The sequence below is a fragment of the Orbicella franksi genome, chromosome 6 (genome assembly GCF_964199315.1).
Source record: "Orbicella franksi chromosome 6, jaOrbFran1.1, whole genome shotgun sequence".
Lineage (NCBI taxonomy): Eukaryota > Metazoa > Cnidaria > Anthozoa > Scleractinia > Merulinidae > Orbicella > Orbicella franksi.
The window spans coordinates 22,546,433-22,573,056 of NC_138150.1; the positions used below are offsets into that span (position 1 = coordinate 22,546,433).

General features: G+C 38.5%; 2 protein-coding genes and 1 pseudogene across 2 annotated transcripts; 1 reads left to right on the plus strand and 2 right to left on the minus strand.

Annotated features, from left to right (window-relative positions):
• Positions 1 to 506: 506 nt before the first annotated feature.
• Positions 507 to 7,487, minus strand: LOC145491381 (glycerophosphodiester phosphodiesterase 1-like). Its single transcript, XM_081470567.1, has 5 exons — positions 5,378 to 7,487; positions 4,239 to 4,350; positions 3,780 to 3,869; positions 2,712 to 2,929; positions 507 to 2,239 (listed from the first exon to the last, which is right to left on the minus strand). The coding sequence occupies exons 1-5, from the start codon at positions 5,764 to 5,766 to the stop codon at positions 2,095 to 2,097; spliced, it is 954 nt and encodes a 317-aa protein (XP_081326693.1). The 5' UTR covers positions 5,767 to 7,487; the 3' UTR covers positions 507 to 2,094.
• A 9,982-nt stretch (positions 7,488 to 17,469) lies between these two features.
• On the minus strand, positions 17,470 to 17,895 carry LOC145490523 (histone H2B pseudogene; annotated as a pseudogene).
• On the plus strand, positions 17,540 to 26,206 carry LOC145491378 (glycerophosphodiester phosphodiesterase 1-like). Its single transcript, XM_081470564.1, has 5 exons — positions 17,540 to 18,648; positions 21,556 to 21,667; positions 22,519 to 22,608; positions 22,938 to 23,152; positions 24,042 to 26,206. Exons 1-5 carry the CDS (start codon positions 18,218 to 18,220, stop codon positions 24,190 to 24,192), a joined length of 999 nt encoding a protein of 332 aa, XP_081326690.1. The 5' UTR covers positions 17,540 to 18,217; the 3' UTR covers positions 24,193 to 26,206.
• The last annotated feature ends 418 nt before the right edge of the window (positions 26,207 to 26,624 follow it).

Here is a 26,624-nt window from a genome sequence, read left to right on the forward strand (position 1 = left end):
GTTTTTAACATGCGCAAACATTTGCAGAGATAAGTTATATATAACTGCGATGATCAATCATGTCTTCATAGAGTGGTATGTAGTAGTCATACAGGGTGAATTTTTGGCTTCAGTTGATCTGCACAGCTTCAAAACCTCTCTTGATTAGTTTTTCTCAACCTGTGCCTATTTTCTTCTTAGGGCTAGGGCATGGTTTGTGTTCTTTATCTATTGTTTCATTTTGGCCAATAAGTATTATAAAGAACCTTGCAAACTGTAAAGGTTGCCCCTCTGGCTGTAACATGGTATAATGTCACAAGTCACTTTGTGATTATACCAGGGGGCTTTGTGGAAGAAATGATGGTGAATTTTAAGTTGGGTGAAATTTAATGAAACTGTCTTGAGTATGTTATTATGAGAACACAGATGTCTTCTCTGTAAGTACAACAGGAGACAACCAACTACACTTTACAATGTAAATCATTCAGTTTTTGAAATTATATATCTTTTCCTCTATGGCCAAGGGTGCCATGTCTAGGGTTCAGGTTAATATTTTCATCTACACTTAAAAAAAGGGTGTGGGTCTGCCTAAGGTGTGACAATATCTTGAAAAAGATCAAAAAGTTTGTTTGGTGAAGAAGCTTCAATAAAACCTTTTGAGTTACTATTTTATTGCATTTATGCCAACTGTTGTTGCTCCTTTCAAGCAAACATGTATGTCCTGTGAATTTCTGTTTTGCCTTTTGCAGTAAACTAAAGTTTTGACAAATTATTGTTTCAGTGCTTTTTACAGGCTTTAATTTTACATAATTTAGCACATTTTTAACCACACCCAGTGGACAAATTATCTTGTGTCAGGTGACAGACAAAAATGCCATGTTTTTCTTAGTGTATTGCACCACAACACTATTGGTCATTGAACACATGAAGTTTCAGATCTTCTTAAATAGGATCCTCTTAAATCCTGTTAAACAGGTTCCACACAAAAATACGATATTATAACACTTTATGTTAACTTTATATTACCTCTGAAAGCATCTGGATAGCAAAATATACCTCTTTTTCCCCCTCGCTCCCAAGTTAGATCATACAAATTGTACATTTCAACTTCTCTAAGATTTAAAAGGGGATGTAAGAGCAGAGTACCCAGCTGCTCATCTGCCTGGGGGGTACTTCCATATGAAAAAGTGGTTTGCTCGTCTGAAAATTTGAATTAAACCCCTAAAGGAGACCAATCTAGGTGTGGCTCTAGCTGTATTTGACCCCTAAAAGTTACCACTTAAAACCGAATAGGCTCGATTACTACCCACTGTTCAGGAAAGGAGCCCACGATAGTAGATTGGACTCAAGAGATCATCAGAAATTGGGCCTAAAAACAGAAATAAGAGCATTTTTAAGTGCACCCTAAAAGATACTTTAACAGCTAAAAATAGTGGCGTTTCATCATGAACACCCTAAGTGAGATCAGAATCCTTGATTTCTACCCCTAAGTGAGACAACAAGTGTCCCTGACCCTCTCATATGGGAGTCCATTACCCGGGCTTTTCTGCATCATATATATAGAAACTTACTACCGCTGCATGCCTTATTCCACCTAGTCTGCATCGCAGACACAACCTACCACGGGTTACTAGAGGTTATTTACAGGTAAATAATTTCCGTCTGCAACGCAGGCTAATTCCACCTTGTTCAACAAAGCTGTTGCATGCTAATACTACGATTATCAGTTGAGTAAGGCACGAAGGAAGTTTGGTCATGAAGTTTTGGCCTTAAAATTATGGTGTTGTCATGGGCAACTTACCTCGTTTCCGTTGGTAACAATATCAACAGCTGTGCATCGCCTACAATTTCGCATGCTTTGCTGCCAATGACGTCAAAGGCCAACAAGTTGCCAATGGATACAGAGCCAGTTGCTCGTGACAACAACACGATTTTTACATTAAAACTTGGTGACCAAACTTTTGTCCTGCCTTACTCAACTGATAATCGTAGTAAGTACCTCAGATGTATCACACAGACTGGAAAAAATTTAAAGAACTTAGGTTACTGAAAATAAATATTAATTGCATTCATTTTGCTATAAATTGATATGAATTTCCTTTGATGGAATGTTAGTTAATTCCAAACTGAATCGCGTCGTACACAGTCAGTTATCACAGGGCAATCAAGGCATTCCATAAAAAAGTCCTTGGCTTTCAGTTGATTGACAGTCCATGTTACCACATCGACACCTTGTCCATTCCACATTTCCAGCATGTCCCTGTCAAACGAAATGAGATGCTAACTGTTCAACAAACTTTAAAGGTCTTTTTAGATTAGGGGCAAGTCACAGGGACAATGTTCATGTATCAAAGTTCCTTCATGTAAACTGCCTGTCATACTAACTTGAATGTTGGTTTTCTGTTACTGATTAGGAGCATTTTAAAAACAAATATTAATAACTAATAAAGCTGGCTTTCAAATAGAAAAGGTATTCTATCCAACTAGGTAAAATAGCAAAGTCCAAAAATAGGCTTTACCTTAAAGTTTGCTTTTTGACTTGAATTACAATATATAATTTGACAATATATTTTGAGAACTCAAGAGAGCAACTGCACTGACGTGGCATGTCTTACCTACACACATGTTCCTGAACTCTCGACCACATCTCCCATACTTCCATGCCTAGTTCTCACCCCCTCTCTCTCCCCTATTTTCTTACATGGTGGAATTCCTGTCATGACATCACTTACCCACACACATGTTCCTTTGCACATGAAAGAATAGGAACCCCAACAAAATCAAGAAACCAAGGTAACATTGATTCCCATATTCTATCAAAGAAACTCAGAACTGCTACTTTGATAGAACTGTCTATCTCAAATAGTTCCTTTCCTCCTGTTATTATGTAGCTCATGCTGTCCCGCCACCACACAAGGGCAGTCACAATGTTAGGATCCACCTTGCGTACCTGGAATTAAATATACATTCAAATAAATGCAGTTTATGGTAGCCCCCCAAACTATCAAACTTAGGGATGGTTATTTTAAGATATTATGACCCTCATTAAGTAAATGAATTTAAAAGCCCTTCCCTACTGCTACTTTCAGGGCTTCAACATTTTGGGTGGCTAACAATTATTATGTGCACTGCACAGTTGGCTTTTAGCCAGAATTTGAAAAGTGGCCATTCAAAATGTTCTATAGGGCTTGCTGAAATAAGCAATTTATAAGGCAAAATATGAAAAATAAAACATTTTTCTTTAAAAAGTGGCCATCCACAGGACGCCTCAACACCCATCTGACTAAATACCTGCTGCACAGGCTACTTTGTCTTACGACATGTATAATCATGTCAAATGTGTACACATACATATCACCAGCAGATGTGTGCAAGTAGAAAACTAGGCTTTCTTTAATTGGGAAATGATGGCTATTAATTGGCCAAATTTTATCTACATTGAAAGGAATTACTGGGTAACAATAGAAACAAATGTATTAAATAATGCTGTACCCGTCTTAGAAGCTGTTATTCCCCAATGCTATTTTTGAAAAAGTACCCTTCCTTCAAGAGGGTAAAAATGTGCGAGTTTGTATAACAACCAATGAACTTTTATTAAATTGTGCTCAAGAAATTTTTACCATGTTACCATGTGCTGAAGGAATTTTTACCGTGTATGAATAAAGTTATCAATCTAAAGTTGTCAATAAATTGCTACTGCAGGTACTTTTGAGTTACATCTTCTTTTAGGGCCGGGGTCATTGATTTTCGAATATTATTCTACTCTAAACAAAGTCATTTTTGACTAACTACAGACTTACCTGGTATATTACACCAGGAAAATAACAACAAACAAGAGCTTTGTCATGCAGCTGATAACTTGAAAATAGATTCTTCAAATACTGTGCTGTCTGAATTAAATAAACAACAGTAATATTAAATGGTTTGAACCCAAGAGTATATATTATGTAGCGTGATCCTTTGGGAACAGGACAATCCCACTGGACAAACAACTATATTTTCCTAACACTGTCCTAACTATCAACTGAGAAGCTGTGGAAATCTTGCAAATTTCCCTGTGAAAAGCAAAAAGAGATCCAAAAATAATGACTGAGAATTTTGCACTGCCCAGTAAATTTCCTTTCTTTTAAGTTTTTATAGGTAAGAAAACAAAAACCTTATTTCCTTGGCAGGTATAAATTTGCAAAAAAAGGTAACTTGAAATAAACACTTATCCCGGTGGGCCTTGGGAAACACTCTGCCTTAACAGGGTAACTCACCTCTAGTGCCTGAGTGCTTTTTTTTATTTCAATGATCATCTTCAACTCAAGACTTGAACAAAGTTCTACAACCTCTTCCAAGGTTGGGATTTTCTCCTTAGGAAACTTGTCTCTGCAGTGCAAAAGATAACAAAAAGTGATGACCTACATGGAGAAGTGTGACCGAGTGTTGATCACCAGTAACAACATAATTTAACAATGATGCGTTTTTAATAATTAAATACTTATTATTTATTAAAAATGCATAGCCATGACATATTGCAATGTCAATTTCTCAGCTTTTATTCAGGAAGGCTATTATGTTAAGAGAAACCACCATATAACTTCAGAGGCATATATCTCCTGTCCAAATAGTATTAGCCTTTGTTACAGCCACCCTTCCCGCAAGAAAAAATAATGAGAGAATGTCTGTGTGGTACCATTGATAATCAGGTTCAAGACCATGTCATTTTTTCCTGTATATGTGGCAAAATGACCCCATTCATCACTAGTCGATCAACTGTTAGCAGTTTGATGAAGTGTAAATTATATAGATTGTTGAACTTTATCCATTTCACTTACAAATACCTCGAGAGTTGGCTGTAGAGACCACAAAAAGGAACACACAAATGCTCTCTCCAACTTATTTTTTAAGGGAGGTCAACTGTAACACTGGCTAAATATTATGATCACAATATCTTCTGGTTCCTCGTCATTGGCAATCACAATATTTTGTTCAACCTGATGCAATACTATTTCTTTAGGCAGCAGACATGACCAACAAAATTTTCAGTCTGAAATTGTATGTTAGCTAGTATGTCATCTTGTACTGTGAGAAAGTGGAGAGAAAGAAGCTGAAAGAGAACGTGAAATACTAATTTATTTGTTTCATAAGCCAATATATGAAGCCTGATTTGAACCTGTTTGACCGGTACCTACAGACGGAACCCACAAAACAAGTTAAGCTAATTTATCTGCTTTCCTTTCATACAATACCTACCAAAGTGCTTTTACAATGCATGTAAACCTTTTGTCGAATGGCTCGACTAAAAAAAATACCAATTCGTGACTATTTCGAAGTAGAAATCAAATATTCAACAACCTCCGTCCGTCCCATCAACCCAATATTGAAAAATTCATACGCTTTTACCCAGGTTTACCTCAGGCAATGTTTTGCTGATGCGTCTAATTTTCTGATTTCTTCGAGGATAAACTTACTCACAGGACCGCTTCCATCAGTGGTTCTGTCCACTGTGGAATCATGAATGACAACAGCTCTACCATCCTTCGTAAAATCCACGTCAAACTCGACGCCAGTGGCTCCGTTTTCTTTCGCTGTTCGAAAAGCCGCCAAAGTATTTTCTGGTGCCTCTGAAGATCCCCCTCTATGAGCAATAATAGCTGGTTTGTTCAAGTCTGATATGTCCTTCCTCAGAAAAGACTTAGCGAGATCCGCTTTAAGCTTAGGTAGGCGAAATTTTCGGTAGAGGAAACTTAAAAATGCTGGTAGGAAGAAAGCCAAACTAATACAATAAACCGCTACCGCCATCTTGGTGTCTGTTATAATTCTCGTCCCAGATCGCTACTCGTTCACAAATGGACCAATTGAATTGAGATACGAGAGGGGAGGGTTTTTCCCAGCTTATGCGTTGCTTTTCCCGCTACAGGGCGGCCATTCATTGGCTAGTAACAATGAAACTGTTCCCCACGAAATGCCATGAGCGGACAACATTGCGAAAACTCTGACGTCAAACGGGAAACAGTTCACTGTTACCCGCGAAATGTTGACCGCTGTTGCACGTCATTTGTTTCCCAACGGTTTGACCCGGTTTGACTGGTCCCGATGGAAGCAGTAAATTTTGCTTCCCTCCAGTCTCAATGTTTCCCTCGACTTCTCGAGAAACAAAATTCACCGTTCCCACCGGAACCAGTCATTAAGTGTTAATTGTCACACAGTTTCGAATTCCACGTTGTTTACGCGGCTCTGTTTTGTTGTTTGTTGCTTTATTTCATGGAATGAAATGATACTGATATCAGAGGAATCGAAAACCAGTCAGCGAGAATAAGTTCCGGGTAATTCGCGTATTGCTTCAAAGTTTAGACCATGCTCTCGTGCTAGCCTGTACACAGGCTACGCTCATGCTAAAAATAAGATGTAAAATAAGTAAACAGAGTGCAAGAGTTCCAGTAACATTACGAATGCAATTTCATCTGGCCTGATACCCGATGTGATCTGACCCATGGTGGTATATAGACAGTGAGATATTCATCATGGACCTAACAATTAATTTTTCTGAGTTATATGCCTGTTTGCTTATTCGCAGAAAATGTGCTTTGGAGGTTAGTTTTTAATCCACTCATTGTCGTCTTTAGATTTTTCTGCGTGACTGAAACCCGCCACTTCAACGTTTTACTGATTAATTATCGCCTTTTTATTGTTAACGACAGAGAACCTACTGCAGCAAATGTTAAGAGTGGTTTCCTCCCCGTTATCAGGCTGAGATCAAGAAGCTAGAAAGGTTTAAACCGGGCGGTGAAAGTTTGATTTCTTTCCTAGCTCGAGAGTTCGGGCTACTCCCTGACAGAAATAAGGAACAACTTAATTTCCAGAATTTCAATGTTTAATCCACCTTTACTTAACTTACACGTTACATTCAATCTTCTTAGTAGTATATTTTTGCGTTTACATATGCCACTTAGATACCAGTGATTAATTTGCATACTCATTCGGGTAAGTTGTTTCGCTGCGAGAGAAACTTTCTGAAAAGTGGATAGAAGTTTGTAACCTTTATAAAGAGATTATGTGGGATTAGAGAAGGAATGCCTATTGGCTGTCTTATCTTTATGATAATTCCTCATCTTTCACCTCCCAGACTTAGGTGATTACTAAGCCTGGGAAGTATTCCTTCTCTTATTCTACATAGTACCCTATAGACTTACAATGTGTGTTTCAAATGCCATTGGCATATAAAAGTGGTTGTAACATACCATAAAATTCCGACACTTCCCCGGGCCTATATATATGTATTCCAAAAGTATTTTTAGAAGGCTTATTTTCCAGTGGGTTATTTGCTTCTGACAAATACCCGGGGAAGGGGTAGGCGGGGTGCTATTATCGAAAGAAGTTTAGTTCTTTGGCGAAGGCCTATTTTTTTAGCCCGCGTTGCAGGCCTTTTAACTCCCCCTCCCCCTCCCCCTCAGTGACATATCGGTATAACGGAAACAATTATAGACTGAATCGGCGGTTAAGTTTGCAAAGTCGGTTGTAAATAAATACCTATAGAACGTAAAATAATTTAAAAAGGTCTTTGAATGTCGCAGCATATGAACATAATGTTTGTAATCTTATTTACAACTCAGTGGCATTTTCATGATATTTACAATCATATACAACTGCCATGTTAAAACAGTTGGTAAGAATTACCACTAACAACCATTTTGAAAGAAAAAAATCTTTGAAAAAGAGTATTTCGTTAAGAAATATTTACAATCATTTATACTGATTTATCCACGGTATTTTTGAAAAGTTTATTTAAAATTAATCATTTGAAAAATAATAAATGTTTTCAAAATCCTTGACATATCAATATTGGTATTTGGCAGGAATGTTTCCAACCATTCAAAAAGAATGAAATGAACTGGATTTGCGATAAACTTGAATGAAGTAAACTTATAAATAAATAGAATAGACTTGAGATAAAATTTACACTTGAGTGAACGAGAAAGCAGATCTGGAGAGAAAGGAAAATCACTGTTAATATCCTTTCCTATACCAGTCGATCAATTTGAAAGGAGACAGCGACAAAGCCAATGCAGTTAGTAGGTTTGGCAACTGAGCCGCACGTTAACTTTGTCTTGTGGGGAGGTGGGGTGGGGTGGGGGGGTTCATAAATAGGCAAGTTGTAATCCGCCAAGGCTCACAACTGAACTTGAATGAAAATACTTACTAGTATCCAAACCATTTATTGAAAGTCCTTCTGAAGAATCCCTGCTGTTCTGTAAAATAATAAAGTAACAAAGGAACATACATAACAGGCATTCATTGACATGTAGAAGCCAAATGACAATGACGACAAATCTGACAATACACAAATCTATAATAACCTTAAAGAATTCTGACAACAAGTCTCTAATAATCTTCTAAACTACTGACAACAAGTCTGTAATAATCTTATAGACTTCTGGACAAAACTGCTCTGTGTGGTCCACGAAGGTATGCAGTCAGATCGTTTTATGGTCAGATCGTCAGATCTCAGTTCGACAATATAGCCAGTTCATTCTAGTTATAATAAAGCTCAGTTAGATAAAGATCCTGAAAATAGTTAATAGAGCGCTCTGCGTGTGTAGATTATTTCGGGCCAAGAAAAAATTGTTTCCTCCTTTGATGAAAGTTAAACTCCAGTAAACATCATCCACTGCAAACTTTGCTTCACGAGTCACACTTCCAAGTTGTTTGTCTTCATTTTAAACTTTAAGTTAATTAGTCTATTGCACCGTCCACACTACCCTAGAGGAATTTGGAAAAGGAGGTTTCAATCTGAAACCTCCGTTTTTGCGTTTACATATGCCACTTCGATGTTAGTACTTGAGTTGCATACTCATTTGGGTAAGTTGTTTCGCTACGAGAGAAATTTATTGAAAAGTGGACAGAAGTTTGTACACTTTATAAAGAGGTTATGTGGGACTAGAGAAGGAATGTCCATTGGCTGTCTTATCTTTGTCATAATTCCTCATCTTTCAGCCCCGAGACTTAGGTGATTCCTAAGCCTGAGAAGTATTTCTTCTCTTACTCTACATAGCACCCTAAAGACTTCACTTATAATTTCACTCTGAAAACCCATCAAAAGTTTTCCGTCCACACTACGCTGGAGGAATTAAAAACGCAACAATCACCGGTCATTCTGGATTTGTGTTTGAGGAAAACTCAGGCAGAGAAAATCAAATTATTATGGTGACTACATCATTTTCTGAAAGCTCCGTTTTCAAAATGTTTTCCGTCCACGCGAAAGCGAAAAGCGAGCGTTATCAAATTCCTCTGATTTGGAGAGAGTTTTTGAAATCTCCGTTTTCGTGACGGATTAGTGTGGACGGTAGGCCTAACCGTAGAAATAAAGCTGCGTTTTCAAATTCCTCCTGCTTAGTGTAGACGCTGCCTTACTGGCTATAAAGAATGCTGTTTTTAATGAGAAAGAAGAAAAGAATGATTTTACAGATTGTTCCATGCGTCGTTATACAAACATACCGACATGAGGGAAGGGAGTGACGCTTTGAGCGAAGGCATTTGCCGGGTAAGTGTTCGCTATTTTGGATCCGTCAAGAACTGTGGTCACTGGAACAAACGGTAATGGACGATGGTGGATGTATCCACTGTCTAAACAAAACAAAACAATCGACAATTTACCTTTAAAAGAAATCTTCATTAGAACGCTAAGTTGAAGTACTTCACGGAGAATCGATTCACGTTTTGCCGAGAGGAAATAACATCCATTCTGAAATTCAGCGTCTCATTTTTCGTTGATATGAATTTTGTTTATTATTGTTGTTTGTTTTTGGTTTGCGCTTTTTGCTATTTCTGTTCCAATAAAGTTGATCGCAGTGTTGCAATTGGGCCATGCGCGCTTACGATGTATCGTGGTCGATGTTGTGCATACTTAACCTAAGCCGCGGTATAGTTAGGGTATAGTATTGTGTCGTTCTCCATACCTTTTGCTGCCTTGCTAAACGGGTTCACTGTCGTCGCTGTTTGAGAACCATCGACCGCCTTAGCTTTAACAGCTTTTCCAAGGAGTGGTCTGTTCTGGCCAGCTGGAGGTGTTACAGCAGCCTTCACAGGCACAAACAGAGGAGCCGGAGGATGTTGCAACTGACAAACTTTGCCTAAACGAAATAAAGATACCTAGGATTGTGCCAAGTGAAGCGCAAGGCTTGAAATTAAGAGTGAACAAAAATATTTCGGTTTTCGAGTTGTTTTTGGCACAAATGAAGCAGTTAGCTATAGGTACATGTCATGATGTAATCTTCGAATCAAAAGTTAAATTATCGCTTTAAATGTAAAGTTTTGTGTGTCCTTCTCCGAACCTTTTGCTACCCTCCTAAACGGGTTAACTGACGTTGTTTGAACACCATCGGTGATCGCCTTAGCCTGAACAGCTTCTCTAAGGAATGGTATGTTCTGTCCAGCTGGAGGTGTTACACCAGCCTTCACAGGCACGAACAAATTTGGTGGTGGATGCTGCACCTGACGAACTTTGCCTGAAAGAAATCAAGATGTCTAGAATTGTACAAAGTAAACCGCAATGCTTAAAATTAAGAGTGGAAATTATGTTAAGATTATACCTGCACATGAAAACATTTCGGTTTAAGTTTGTTTCTAAGTTTTTGTTTGGATTAATTTGCGGAAACAAGGGATACCTCTACTATTAACAGAAACTTTTGGAGAGAAACAAAATAGTAGAATTTATTAATGGGGAACAAGAGAAAGATCAGGAAAGATCAGAGAAATGCGGCGACGTACTCAGAAAAGAAAAGTCGGAGTGAAATCGCGCATGCCTAAACGCCCACTGACAAGGCTCACTGCAATGCTAAAAACGTTTTCGATACATGCACATCTTAATCCTGTACCATGCATACTAGTTATGTTTGTTGCACAATAAATTTCGCGTGCTCCCATACCTTTAACCATCCTGAAAGGATTTATCTGGGTGGAAATGGCATGGTCGGTCTTCTTAGAATCAGCAGAGTCCTTTCTTGAGACTGGAATGACTTCAGCCCTGTTAGAGTTTGCCACAGGAACAGGAGGTGGTTGATTTTTCAACGGAAAGCCTTCGGATATGAAAATAGAATGTATTATGTTAATAGAAATTCAGTTTATATTGATCACAACTGCTTTGGTAATGCATGCTCGTAAGAAGGACTCGAAGTCCAAGAATTGGTCTAAAGTCCGCTTTAGAGATATACATCTTAAAATTTCACCTGAACGTGTAGACTTAAGTAAGTGAAGCCTAAAACTTTCTTAGGGGTAGGGTTAGTATTTTGCGCAGATACTTACACATGAAAATATTTCGGTTTTCGGTTTTATTTGGGCAGAAATGAATCAGTCAGGCAATCTTTGAATCAAAAAACTGTATTAACCTTGAGGGTATAGTATTGTGTCGGTCTCCATACCTTTTGGATTCACCGGCGTTGTTTGAATACTAGCGACCGCCATAACCGCTTCGACACCTTCTCCAGGGAGTGGTTTGTAATGTCCAGCTGGAGGTGTTACAGCAGACTTCACAAGCATAAACAGAGGTGGTGGTAATTGCTGCAACTGACAAACGTTGCCTGAAAGAATCACAGGGCCATAAAATGTTGATCTACATTACTAAAACATTCACAGTTGCATAATGCTGCAAACGGTATGTAAATTATACGGAATAATATACTGAGAAGTTGTTTAATAGTGCAATGGTGTTCACTGCAATGCTGCTAAATTAAAGACTCCTGCCTAACCTTAATCACGTAACACACGATTAGCGACACTATATGTGACATGAGTGAGGCGCGGTGGCCTCGTGGTCAGTGCACTCGACTTCGGAGCGAATGGTCCGGTTTCAAGCCCTGGCCGGGGACATTGTGTTGCGTTTGGGCAAGGCACTTTACTCTCACGATGCCTCTCTCCACCCAGGTGTATAAATGGGTACCGGCGAATTTAATGCTGGGGGATAACCCTGCAATTAACTAGCATCCCATCCAGGGGGGAGTAGAAATACCCCTAGTCGCTTCATGCTACTGAAACCAAGATAAGCTCCGACATGGCTCGTACGCAGACTTTACTTTACCTTACCTAACCTTAATCACGCGACACACGATTAACACACTATATATGACATGAGTGACTCAAAAAGCGAACCGAATCCATTCAGGAAAGTTAATAGCCAAGTTAATAGCTTTCCTAAATGGATTCGGTTTGCTCTTAGAGTCAGAGGAATCTGAGACTGGAATATCCGCTTTCTTAATTAACTTCCGCCCTGTCAGAATTGGTCACAGGAACAAGTGGCGGTTGATTCTTTTAACCTTTGATTTTTTTAGCCTTCGGCTCAACATATAGAGAATGGAATTTGTTATTTTCACTCAAATTTATTCTATCATGTATACTAATGAGTGATTAATGCCGAGTTTAAGAAGGAATCATAGCTCTATAAAATACAACCAAAACAAAATATCAGAAGAAAGCCTTAAAAACAGCGTCATGGGGTGGGTGAGGGAGGAATGGGGAGAAATTGCTTAACTTCTGGAAGCTTAAAGCTTCGAAGTCTTGGATCTGCAAAAAATATTGAATCCGTTTACTCTATATGCTTCGGAGCCCTGGACTCTGCTGATTCTGCCATTAAGCCGATTTCGAAACCGCGAGAAATCTTTCTTTGTTTTCGTTGGACGCATTGATAAACCATGTTTTAAATTTCGATCACTTTACATACCTTTAGCTGGGTTTGATTGCTTTGGTTTCGAGTGCTTGTCAGAGGAACCATCCGTTTTCTTAGCGTCAAGATCGTTTGTTCGGACTGGATAGTTGTTAATTTCGAGGCATCCGATATTGCTTGACAACAATGTGTCAAACCATGATGGCTGAAGGTCGAAGCAATCGTTGGCTGAACGACAAAAAAGATCGAAGAAAATATAATTTATAAAAATAGTAAGATATTTATTATATCTCTACTGTGTGCCTGACGATTTCTATATTCACGCGGAACGGCTTCAAATTTCTGACGCACCTTGAAAGCAAAATCGAGTCAATTTGAAATCGGTTTTAAGTCATTAGCGCGCTTTAATACACAATTTAGAGTAAAAGAAAGTTTCTCTTCCTATTAAAGGTAAGAACACTTGGCGGTAAATCATGAAACAGTTTGGTAACAAAACCAACTTTAAATTTTAGCGGGCCGTACAGGAGAATACGGCCCGCTAAATTGACAAATCACAGCGCGCCTTTTAACTGAGAGATATCATAATAGCGTGTATTTTCGATTGATGAATGTTTCTCGAATTGGGTTAATGTTTAAACTCAACTTTAAGTTATTTATATTCAAACAGGGTATTGAGCCGTTTCAGTACCAGGCTGGTATCAGCAGGGTCCCTTCAAACGCCACCGAATCGGAACGACAATTTAAAACGAGCAGCACTGGTGACGAGAATGGAATGCCCTACATCAACGAACCAAATTTAAAGTAATCTAGTCCATAACTAAACAGAGTGTCTGGCTCCCGGGGTCTGGCTGGATGTACGAAATGGAAAACGTAATGTTCCCTCTGGGAAAAGGGTTTAAGAATTAATGAGCGCGCGAGAATGTCTGCAGTTACTGTCGTAAAAACCTTTCTAGTATGCATTATTGAATAAGCTGTAGAGTGCAGAGCTCCTTGTTTTCTTGTCTTTACCGACGCAAAAATTGATTATACAAAAATACAATTTCCTTAAATTCAATCCGCCGTCTATAAACAACAATATGGAGTCAAAATCGTCTTTCATTATATAGCAAACTCCTGGATTAAGGCGGATATTCTGCGAGCTGATGCCGGTTTCAGTTGACGCGACTGTATTCGCAGGCTAGCATTGCCGGTGGACTTTATTTGTCATAAAACGGTCCTACAGCTCAGTTTCTTTACGTATATGAAACCACTTACCATTAAATAGTAGTTCTTTTTTGGGAATTTTCTCCTCATCTGCTCTCTTTTTAAGAATGTTTTCTTTCGCCTGGATGATGTTTTCTTTCAGTTTCTTCAGTTCCTCATCTGCTGTCTTCAATTTCTTTGCAAAATCAACCTCCTTTTCTTGTCTATTCTGCTGTAACTCTGATAATTGTTCTTTAAGATCAGCAATTTCTTTGTCCTTTGCCGAAACAATTTCTTTAAAATGAGCGATTTCCTTGTCCTTAGCTGTAATAGATGGAATACAAAGATAGAAATTGCGCTCGTCTAAAACTTAAAATAAAAAAACGTCGCGAAAGATTGTCCACAGGTTACGAAAAGCGCTGATTAGAACAGTTTTGCACTCTTAACTCTTCATAGTACAGTTTATCAGCAAAGTCAATTCCCCTTCTTTTATTTTGGAACTAATCAAAAAGTGTTTACAAATCAAGAATCATTGGATGAAATATGATTTTCACTATTCTTGCAATCTCTCATCAGATTAGTTGTCGTAACTGAAAAGATTTGCCGCGAAACTTGTGTAACGTTCGAATTCCAATTGTATGCAGATATTCACCGCCGAAAAATTAAAATCATCATACATCTTTTGAAACTCACCATTACATAGTGCTTCAAGGGTGACAAGTTCTTCTTTGAGCCGCTCATTTTCTTGCTTATACTAGGAGAAGAAAAATGATGTATACAGTTTTATTTTTCAAACCTTTGAAACTTGTGAGGGTTGGGCGCAGCATGGCAAAAGTTTAAATGCAGTGAAATAAAAAGATAAGAACCACAAGAAAAAACAAAACTGAATCGCTTATATTTAGTTAATTTTTCTTTGAACGAACTTTAAATTTTATGTCTGAGATGAATAAGTCGTTGATCTGTTAACGTTCACGGAAAATGTACAAATCTGCGTCATAATAAGTAATGGGAGCTTCCGCGCGCCCAATTTTTCGTTTTTCTTCTTGTAAAAGCATTAACTGAAAAGTTTCGTCCGAAACGGATAAAGAACAAATACGTTAATGGGATAGTTACTTCAATTCCACCATTATTTCACCTCAAGCTGATGTAGAGCGGCTTTGGTAGCGGGCATGTCTTTCTCGTCCTCAATTCGGCATGTTTTCGAAAAAAACAAAACTTTCAGGCAAATACATCCGTATCAAATTCATTTCTCATGAATTGCGCGCTTTTGAAGCATTTCATCCCATATGTTTCCGATCATTATAACTAATAGCTGCTTTGCTCTGTAAATGCGGCGCTAAATTAATCTTATACTGAAAAACATTAAAAAGACAACACCCACCTCTTTGGCCATGATCCGCGCCCCATGAGAAGCGTCGAGTGGCTCATGTTTGATAACGGAGGGAAGATCTCCAACGCACACTCCGTCAATTTTCCCAATCTCTTTAACACCTAAAATGTTTTTGCTCGACACGTCACTTAATTCTTCCATTTAAGATTTTGATAAACACGAAACACTCGCTCTCTTCGCACTGTGCTACAGAAAGACCTCCACACGAATGCGAAATGTTTTCACTGTGAGCGGTTGCTATGGCTACTTCCATGACAACCGACAGTGAGGTCACCTCATGACGTCTTGCCTCGTTTGGATAAGAGCGTGAAGCCTCGGTGCTATGACTTTGACGCACGAAGACGCAAATTTCAAATCTGGCTGTTGGCCTTAGTAAAGTACATGAAAAAGTTTTAGGGCCAGTTCTTCAACATCGATCGAGACTTACATATAATTAACATTGATTATGGATTAAAACGGATCATACGAGACTTATTCTTAGCTGTTAGTGGAATGGTTGAATTGCAATCCGGACCGGACTAACAACTGATCATTTTTGGTTAGGTTTATAAGAGATGCGAAGAGTGGCGGTTTTTTATAAAGTTTAAAAACAGTACCTTTAAATGCCCCAAAATAGATTCTGCACTAGACACCGTTTTGTCGTTGCATGCCCTTTAGTCTAGTTGAGACCAGAACTGTACTGCATATCATGTATGCTCTGTAGGGGAAAAATCTAAAAATAACGGCAATAGCTTGATCACACGTCGACTAAATGACTTCGCAAACGGCTTGCACAACGTTTTATAAGGACGTGTTTTTAATAAAATGAAGTGGATGTGCTTTTGCTCATAGGTAAAGAGAAGAGAGCACAAAATGGTTGAAGAATTCAACAAATTCATAAAAAATATATCTGTTAACTTATGCTTGCCTTTTTTTATTTTGTTTTGGAATGCGCGCGGTGTTAATGCCAACCTCGTGCCCAGGGCCTTCTCCACTTTTCAAAATGGCGGGAAGGGAGAATAGTCGAGGAGAAGGCCCAGAGGAGGAGGTTGTAGTTGATGCCAGAATGCGGCAGGACCTGGGCAGGATTGTACTCGTGTGCAAATGATAAACTGCGCATGCATGCCGTAAAGACAGTCTGATGTTCGGGGATAGTCATCATAGCCCCTTCATTAGTGTTACTTGTGTCTCAAAGAGCAAATTCTTGAGTAGCTCGTGTACTAAGCTGTTTTGTGTGCAAGTGCACTTGTTTTAAAAATGGACAATTATTTATCAAACAAGCAAACAAAAAAGAGTTCATTTTCTTCCATACAGAAAAATGAAGAGGGTTAGGGCTCTATCGCAGTATGATTTCAGGGCATAACATCCAGATATCAAAACTAAGTAAGTGATGTGTGTATGAGACCATGGGTGAAATCACCCGTACGGGTCACCACTTTTATTTTGGCTAGTAATTGTCATTTTCAAGGGAAAATGTCTGGAATATTTGCTGATGCATTTCTGTGGTTGAATCGGCAGAGTTCTCCTTTTAAAGATAAATGCTTCTAGGGTTGAGAAAGTGAAATTGGTGATGTACTTACTTGATTTTACGTGGCACATAATTGGTGAAAAAATTATCTGATGCGTGATATAATAGAAAAATTCAGCGTGATGCGTGATTGGTACCTCCCCCCCCCCCCCTTTGCCACCCTCTTTCAGTCTTTGACTGTAAGCAGGGTTCTATGTAGCTGGAATCAGAAAATTGAGCTTCACTTTATAATATTAGGAACTGATCAGTATGGGAATACAGATCACCATACAAAGTTTGGCGCTTGTATAAAAAATAGTGCAGTTCAAAATCTATGCCACCAGACTACTCGGTCCTTACTAACTTTTGAACCAGTATGGCAAATATACTTGGAACTGTCTCCCACATTGTCTTTACATCCACCATCTATCAATATGGATCACTCATCTATAAACTGTGCTGTTTTAACTCTAGTGATTTATTAAACCCAACATCAGCTATCTTTCAATTTATTGACCCCCTCACTCTTCCATCTATATGGTGTATTTATCCTGAGGTGTCCATGAAAAATAAATGTACAGGTGACACCAGGTCATACACTTTCCCCTAGGGTGGACCCCAGGAGGATGCGTTGGGAATAAAGCTCAACTGCGTAAATGTCTGGTATAAATTACCCAGGAGAGTTTGCAAAATGTACAACAGCAGGTAACTGAATTCCTGAGAAAACGTCGAACGAAACCAAATTAGGAAACACTGAAGAGAGCCTTCCAACTGTTTTAAATCTTGCAGCAGTTAATTAGAGAGATTTGCAACTGCCTGATTTGCTTTGTCCATGGCCCGCCTTGCTAGTCCTTCTGGTAACAAAACACGAACACTTGTTTCTATATCTCTGCTAGTGAGTGACTTTCGCTGGTGACTCCTTGCAACACGCGAGGCTTCAACCGCCAGTTGTTCGTAAAGACCGTGCACGAATGAGTCCAGGATCTTCATGGCTTTTTCTGAGATACCAATGTCGGGATGAAGCTCTTTGAGCACCCTTCTGATGTACACAGAATAGCTTTCATGGCCGCCTTGGAGACGCCGAAGTTGCCGGCGTCTTTTCCTACGAGCATTCTTGCCTAAGTACTTGTCTGGAGTCGATTCGTGGCTGTTGAGTACAGCCTCGTAAACCTCTTCGTTTCCCCCTGCCATGTTCGCCATCTTTGCATTGTTTGCCATGTTTTGCAGGCAAATCAAGGCCCTGGGGACGAATATTCTGGTTTCTGGTTTCTGGTTTCTGCTTCGTGCTTCGTATATATGGTAACGAAATGGAAACGGCATAGAATATGCATTAAATATTAACTTTGTTTGCCTCTGTTTAGACCGCAATAAAGCAATTTTAGCCAATATTTGACGTAGTTCATGCTTGCACATAAATTAATTTTCATAAACCAACGAATCAAGCAACAAAATGAGACATAAAAGAAGGAAACTTCCAAAACACCGGAGAAGAACTGTGAAATGAGCAACGATATTCTACGATTCTTTCCCAGGCCCCAGTATGTTTGTAATGATTGTAGAGATGGCGCTTACGGCTGTGTCCTATGGGTTGCATATTTATATCACAATTCTTCTTGTTTTCTCGGGCATATTGATGTTTATCCTCTACCGTTTGCTTCGTTTTCCTCGTCCTACACCTTACACAGTGAAATGTTTTCTTCGACGCGGCGCTCCGACGAGAAATTCGCCGATAATCCTAGGTCACAGAGGCTGTGGAATAGAGGCACCAGAAAACACGATGGCGGCATTTATATTAGCCAAGGAAAATGGGGCATTGGGTGTCGAGTTTGACTTGGACTTCACTAAAGATGGCGTGCCGGTAATAATTCATGATTCAACTGTGGACCGCACAACAGATGGACATGGAAAAGTCTGTGACTTCACTTACGAGCAGATCAGGCGGCTAAACGCCTCTGCAAAACATCCACTTGGGTAAGATGAAACTCTTTATAGTTCCCAAAAATAGGCCACATCCAATTGCGTCTTACATTATCAAGCAAAAGGGTGACTTGTCGCTCATACAGACTTCTGTTAATTAAGGGCCCATTAACCGATTTATGCGCGCGCTCGCGCGCGTTGCTAAGGAGGTGAAATTTCACTTCCGTTTACTTACGTCAGCCTGAGCGCCGAAAACAAAAACAACTCAATAACTTCCAAATTCGCTTACATTTTAGATGTTTTTCTTTGTGTTTCACAAAATGCAAAGTAAAAAAGGTACAAGCAAAGACAAAATAAGAGAAAGAAAAACAAGAGCAATAGAAAGAGAAGAACTAACTCCGTGTGGCTTTGTCTGATCTTACCGAAGTGTGTTGGTGGTGTAAATTGCTCACACACTGATAGGATAACTTCCAATATATATCGGGCGAACTTCCGGTTTCTTTAAATGCTAAAGGAAACGCGGTTTTTCATTAAATCCAGCCTTTTTTGACGGATTTTGATTAAAGCCAACATTGGAAACATAACTATGCATTCCTTTTTCGAAATCATGCTTTTTTCAGAAAATTACAAATTTTTTAACATTTTGCAATTCTCTCAAAATCTGACCTATTAGAAATGAAACAAAATCTATACATAACGTAATGAGGATTTAAATTAAAATATTAAATCAATGAAAAAACTCCCGATAAAGTAATTTGCCTGGGAGCCTTTGCATTTTTTCAGTATTAGTCACATGACCATGGGTGTGGCCTGATGACATCATCAGTAGTGTTGCTGATCATGAAAAAGTTAAAACACATGAAATAACTCTGAAGTAACTAAAAATGATGAGGTTATATGAGAATAAATTTTCCTTAGCAACGTCTCGAAAAGATCGGTTAATGGGCTCTTAACTTAAATTGGCTTTTCTCAGAACCCATAGGAATGGGGGAGGGGGAGGGGAGTGGGTAATATTTCAAAGTAAGGTCTTCTGTAATCATCAGGGTTTTTTAGAGTGTTATTTTAATTTGTTCAATATGTATCTTTTTCATGGCTCTTGCATTTTTTGCTCGCTTTTTCTTGTGCAGGGATTTTTGTGAACTGCCTATCTCCCCGACCTTCCTCCCCCCCACCCCCCCAATAATTAAATGGTACTTTCCCTAGTGTGTGGCAAAAGATCTCAGTGACCAGTTGGATGGTACATAAAACTGTAAATGGCTTGCGGCAAGAGAAATAGCAAGTTTCATTTCTCCTCAACTTCCAAGGTTCCACTAGCCTGCGAACACAGATGGATTTGCGAAGGACGTAGCGTGGCCAAGTGGTTAGGGTGCCGGACTTGAAATCCGGAGGTCACGGGTTCAAGTCCCGCTCTGACCACTTAGCTGGAGTTGTTTCTCGGTAGACCCTAGTTCAACTCCTCGGTCATGCTTGTAAATAGCCAACTGGTCTGCCTCCCGCCAGTTGGGATTTTTAACCATGTTATGTTCATTTGCATTATTTGCTTCATCATTTGATTTCATTGGCCCTGAAAAACCCCATTGGGGGAGTGGTCAATTAAATTATTATTTTATTATTATTATTATTATTATTATTATTATTATTATTATTATTATTATTTCTGGCTTTTGGTAGTCTGCTGGCAGCCGGTTTTTTCTCTTAGGGTCACTGAGACAGGTGTTTAGTCATCACAAACGCAAAAGCACAGTATGGCGGTGGCCGAGAGGGGAAGAAGGCAAGACAAGAAAAAACTGTCTGCAGACTCTTTTTAACTTTTTAAACCCTCCGTCCGCCCAACAACGGAGTACCTGATTGGTCAATATGTGCCCGATGACAGATAGTTGACAGAAGGGAAAATAAAGCATCATAAGTTTCGCGCAAAGCATAACAAAGAGTCTCGAACAATGCAATAGCGGATCATCCTGATTATCAAAGTAAAATTGGGTTGACTAGCTTACATGACTCCTACGGTTCATGACATTTGTACATTTGCTATTATCTCTTTGGTCACTTGACCTTTTTGTGGCTCCACTCGTGTTTATGAAGGGCACTTCATGTTGTATAAAGACCATGCTATGGCAAAATTTTTAGAGGTCATAGGTCTGCTTGATTTCTACTGTTATCTGCATGTTGCTTCATCGAGTTTGACACCTCTGTAATTTGCCATGTGTTTATTAAATGCATTTTTGAGGCTCATTTCTATTGTAAGATATTTTTTTTAAGTCTGCAAGTATTTGCTTTTGAAGGAAAAAATATGAGATTTACCATTAAAATGTTGCTTACTTGCATTCTATATTGTGATGCGGGGCCCAGCTGTTGGTATTTTGTAAACATAACGCTAAAGTTTGAGCAATCGGTTCATGTTACTCCTGCGGAAAGCTAGTTGATTTTAATTAGGTAATTGGTTAGTTAGATTATTTTTGACAAGTGTGTATGTCCTCAAAAACATGAGAAGAGTCTGCAGTCTGTTTTTCTTCTCCTGTGTGCCATGCCCATGTCTCGTCCCATTCTCCTTTACGCTAAAGCGTCATTCCTCATAGCCCCTGCTGAATTTGGAGAGAAAAACAGACTGCCAGCAGTCTAGGCTTTTGTTTCAGACCACACCATCCATCTGTGTTCACAGGCTAGGGTTCCATTGAGTGATTGAACATTGAGTGTCTCTGGGAAACAAAACTCTCTAATTCCTATGGGGCCAGTTGTAAAGTGTTTTGTCGTATTCCTCTTCTAAAAATAAATGCTCTTTTGTTCATACTTGAATGTTTGTTAGTAAGCATACTAAAGCTGTGTGACTGGTTAATGATTTCCACAGCAGCCATCAGCTAGTCATATCTCAAGCCTTAAGTGTCCTCACTTTTGCAATGATTATAATTACATTTTCACAAGTACTGACCAATAAGTTCACATTCAGTGGTTATTATTTTACAGGGAGAGGTTTCCAAATGAGCGCATCCCTTGCCTTGAAGAGGTGGTTGATCTCTGCATCAGCCTTGGTTTGCAGATGTACATAGATGTCAAAGCAGCAACACAATCTGGGAGAGTAAGTTACAAAAACAGATATTTACTCATTCACAAACAGTTGACTTTAGACTCTCTTGTACTGCAGTGCACAAGAATATTTATTCCTGTCAAACCTTCTCTGTACAGACATCTCATATAAAAGGCAGTTTACTCAGTTTTGGCTTACTGTATTTCTCGATTAAACACCAGGTCTCCCTCATAGATTCGTAAATTAAAGAAATAAGACCCTCTTAACAAGGAATTTATCTTCGAGTTATAGTAAGCTTTAGGTATAATTATAAGATATTTTAAAGCTCTAAAAATAAAGAATAAAAACTCTAATAAACTCCAGGTTTGAATAAACTGCAAGAGTCAATAAATGCCCTATCGGCAAGTCAAGTTTAAGATAAACGCTGGGGATGTTTAATCGAGAAAATATGGTAATGCTCATATACACAAATTGCAGTTTAATATTGAAGCTGTCCAATCAATTCAGGAATGCAATATTGAGGACAGGCATGAAATGAAATTACCATTCTTTACTAGTCTTTGCTACATTTAGGCTAGTTTTGGGCCGCACTTAAATTTTAAATTTTATTTCTTAATTTTTTTTAGAATGTTTAATATTGGAGAATATTCTTTGTATGGGAATTTAGTTTCCCCCAATTATTCTCCAGTCATGTACTTTTTGTTTTTCACGACGAAGTATTATTAAACTTAAACTTAATATTTACTAGTTTTTGACTCATTCTTATCAATAGATCTATGCTGCTGTATTAGATTATAAAACAATTAGAACAGCCTTCAAATCTGGATACTTGAAATGACCTTATTAATAGAGATGTTGAGTCATAATGTACTTTGTATTTTCTTTCAACTTTTTTTAACCAGGCGGCAGAGGTTCTCAAGGAGTTATTTGCTAGACATCAGCTATATGATAAAGCCATGGTTTGCTCATTCTATCCAAATGTAATTTTCCAGGTGAGAGTTTAATTGTGTGATAAAAAAATGAAGATACCATACAGTATATTATTTATGAAGGTGGTTAGTATATTCGAAGGAAACTATGGTGGGTGTGCAAAACTGATACACTTAATGACTCCATGACACAATTGTTGAAATAAATAGCTGTGTAGTCATTTTATCAGATGAATAGCATTGTCCATTTTGTAAACAACCAAGACCAGATGGTAAGCTAACCCTCCTGAAGGGGTAACAACCATTAGAGTTTGTGGTATATTCATCTGACAACAACAATCTACGAATAATTCTGTGTTCTGAATACCCCGGTACTTACACTGCCTTTTCAGGTACGACGAGCTGATCCAAATATTCTAACTGCCCTCACATGGAGGAAAATGTTTATAGCCAATGAAAGTTATTCTGGTCCATCAAGATACAAAGAGTGGTGGAAACAGCTGTTAGCTCCTCTGTTGGACAGCATATGGGAACTGCATCTTCACTCATGGGTGTATGACTTCTTAGGAGTTTCTGTATTTCTTTCTCACACGGCTCATTTTTCAAGGTATTTTTCTTCATCCTGTCTTTAGTTAAGATTTAGTAACCTGCAGTCAGCCTAGTTCTTCCACGCACTTATTTACCCTTTAGGAGTGCTGAAGGATTAGAGCCTGATGGGAGGTTAGGATTTAAGAGGCAGTGCACAAATCCACATGGGAAATGTGTCGGCATTATAGTTAGTATGTTGAAGTTACGATTGAGCTGCAAAGGTTTAAGGTGATGTGTTCTAAGGCAAGGCATTTGCTCTCTTTATCAATGCTAAATTTTTCAAAAGATGGATTACTGGTATGCTATTAACCAGACAAATCACTCTACAGTGGATAAATGTTGACAGAAAAAGATACCTTAGACACCGGATAGTATCACTGGAAAGTGATTTACCTAATGGATGAACTTTTTATCTGTCCTTTTAACAACCAGTGTCAGGTGTTTTAAAAGTGGGTACCAGTGATCTGTTAGGGAAACCTGACAGAATACTGAGGAGCACCCTGTGGTGGGTTAGCATCCCATTCAGGGTTTTCACCTGGTTCTCACCAGGAGGACAACTTGTTGTCACAGGCAGGCAAAACTTTTTGAACTGAACTTTGTTATAAGAAAAATTTTCCTCAAGGTGGTCTAACCAGGCGGGCAAAATCGTCCTCACAGCTGGTCATTTTGCTCGGTGCTCCGCCCTTAATAAAACCCCTGGGATCATTCTGGGAGACGTAGCTGCAATGCTCCTGAATGCTTCATCCCACAGCAACTTACATAATGGAAGGTTGGCCCGAGTATGAGTAAAGCTTACATCAGCTTTGTAAACTATTACTTTCAACTCTTCTTATGGCAGACATAGTAGGTAGCTAGAAGTGGTATAGATGCTTTCCTCTTTTGAAGCAGTTTACTCTTTTCCTCTTCAGAGACTACTTAAAAGAATGGCAAGACAAGGGAGTGAGTGTAGTTCTGTGGACTGTCAACCATTCTGCCGAGAAGGACTACTTTTCTGGAGTACTAAGGTGCCCCATAATGACAGATTGTGTGAAAGGAGATTCACAACAAAACCCTCCTTAACTACCTGATTCATGTTTGTGTTGTCACTTAAATGTATTTTTACAAAGGTTAAGAAGTTATATTTTCAAGTGAGGTGAAAGCAGCATTGACAAGAATGGGTTAAAAATATTTTCATGGTCATAAGCAGTAATTGTTTTTGCATGCTCAGAAAGTGGGTCCTGTATTATGGTGTTGTGTCATGCATGCATACGACAGCTGTTTGAGTTTATGATAGAAAGATTATTTCAAGAGGATTAATAATGATTGCGTGAATTCAGGTGTTCTTGGTGTGGGTTGTATTTAAATGAGGTTATTTAATTTGTGAACTATTAACAAAGGATCACATTTATTTATTGTTTCATGAACCAGTAGCCCATGGTAATTCTGAGTTCTTAGGTGTTCAAACGAAGAGCACTACTGGTGCATTGTACCATACCATAGTGTAGAAGATCTAGTGGCCTCATGGTTATTGAGTTGTACTCTGGGTTGAGTGTGCCAGCTTGTGTGCTGACCAGGTCATTGTATTACTCTCAGACTACTTGGGATAACAGTGTACGCCACGTTGGCCTGAATGCACACTTTTTCTAAGCTCCATACATAAACCATAATGTAGAAGTGATTCATTCAACTTCCTAGGAATACCCTGTCACATTGCCTTGCCAATCAGAGAAAATAGCTGCGGAAAGAGTCATTGGCGATCTTACAAATCTCATAAAGCTATTTGACTTCTGACATCCACTTCATCCCAGTATTATTATTTTGTGATTTATTTGGCCACGTGACAGGGTTAAGTTAAAAGCGTAGCGTTTGTTGACAGTGGTTCTTGAGGTATTCTTTTTTACTTGTTGAAGTGGTTTTCATTCCACAACATAGCATGTCAAAACATGTCTTCATATTAGTGAAACCAAACCAAACATTTCGTCAATGTTAAGCATGCAAGTAATTTTATGCTGATCTTAAAACCGGTAATTTTGCATTTTACTTGAAGTTGTGCTCTGCTCTTCGATATTTAGTGATATTTAAGAACTAAAATGTTTCTGGAAATGGTATTTAATAAAACAACTAATAATATAATATTTTCAGCTAAATTAAAGCCAATATAAAGGTAATGTTTTAATAAAGAAATGGTTAAGATAAGGTTTTGTCGCCTCCATGTAACAGATGTCCTTAAACTATCTGATAAGAAAGTTATTCTTCATGGCGATAATGTAAACTTTTGACAATTTGAAAAGATATTTCATCTGTGACAAGCACAAGTGACTAATCAAGAATGTTTTTAATTTTAGCACGTGATTGGCTGAGATGACATCTTTCTGATTGGTCAGAGTTTAAAATCACGTGTTATTTGAATTCTTTATAGAACACCGCAACTACAAGATAAAAGAAATGAGATATCAAGTGGAAGTCTGCTTCAATTGTTTCAGTCAATTAAAAGAAAGAAGCTGCAATCATATGTCTGCTGTGAGCAAATACTTCTATACATAACCGTTTTAGATGAAAATTGTCGCTACTGAAACTATTGTAGATAAAATTTGCTACCAAAATGAAAGAGAAAATAAACGAAGTGGTGTGGGGATTTATAAACGAACGTTTAGCTTTAATTCATGAAAACGCAAAAGGACATTGTTAACTTTAGGGGAATTAATTGTGCGAGTTATTGCGCGGTAATGTTGGCGAGTGAACTCTGTGTGATTTAACCCGTGTTTGGAAATAAGACTACTTTGTGAAGATGCGGGTAATGATGTGAAATATTGATGCTCGAGAGTGTTGCATAGAAGTGTTTTTTGTGAAATCAAGGGGAACGTAGCAAGAACCAATTAAAACGGGCGACAGAACTTATCAAGAACCAGTCAAAACAGGGGGCAGAACCTAGCAAGAACCAATCAAAAAGGGCGTATCCTAGCAATAACCAATCACAGCGGGGTGGAATTTGCTAGAACCAATAAAAACAGGGAAAACAGAAATGGTCTTGTTTTGTGATTAGTTTCAAAAGAACCCTGCTCGTCTGGTCTGTCTTAAATAGCGCCCTGGAACAAGCCTTAGCCAGCATCCTGGCTAAGGATGTTGTGGTTTGAAATGTTCCTTCGTTGCAAGCTGTTAAGACGCTAAGAGGTACAATTGACATGCCTGGTTTTGAAAAATCGCTCTTATTTGTGGGTTCGTAACGAGTATCAACCCCTAACCGTGGATAATAGGCAAAAACATCCCTAAGGATATCTTGCGTTATGTATAAGAGCATTCTTTAATCTGTCTCCAAGGTTAAAAAAAATGTGATTAAGCTGCTTGTTTAGAAGATATTTCTGCTCTGGTCACGCGACTTGTTAATTATGGTTGTGACTCTAAAACGCAACAAACGTAGTTACACAGCTTTATTTTATTTTATTTTATTTCATTTTTCAATTAAATGAACATTTGTTTAAAGAGAAAACATTCGCACAGGACTAAACTTACAT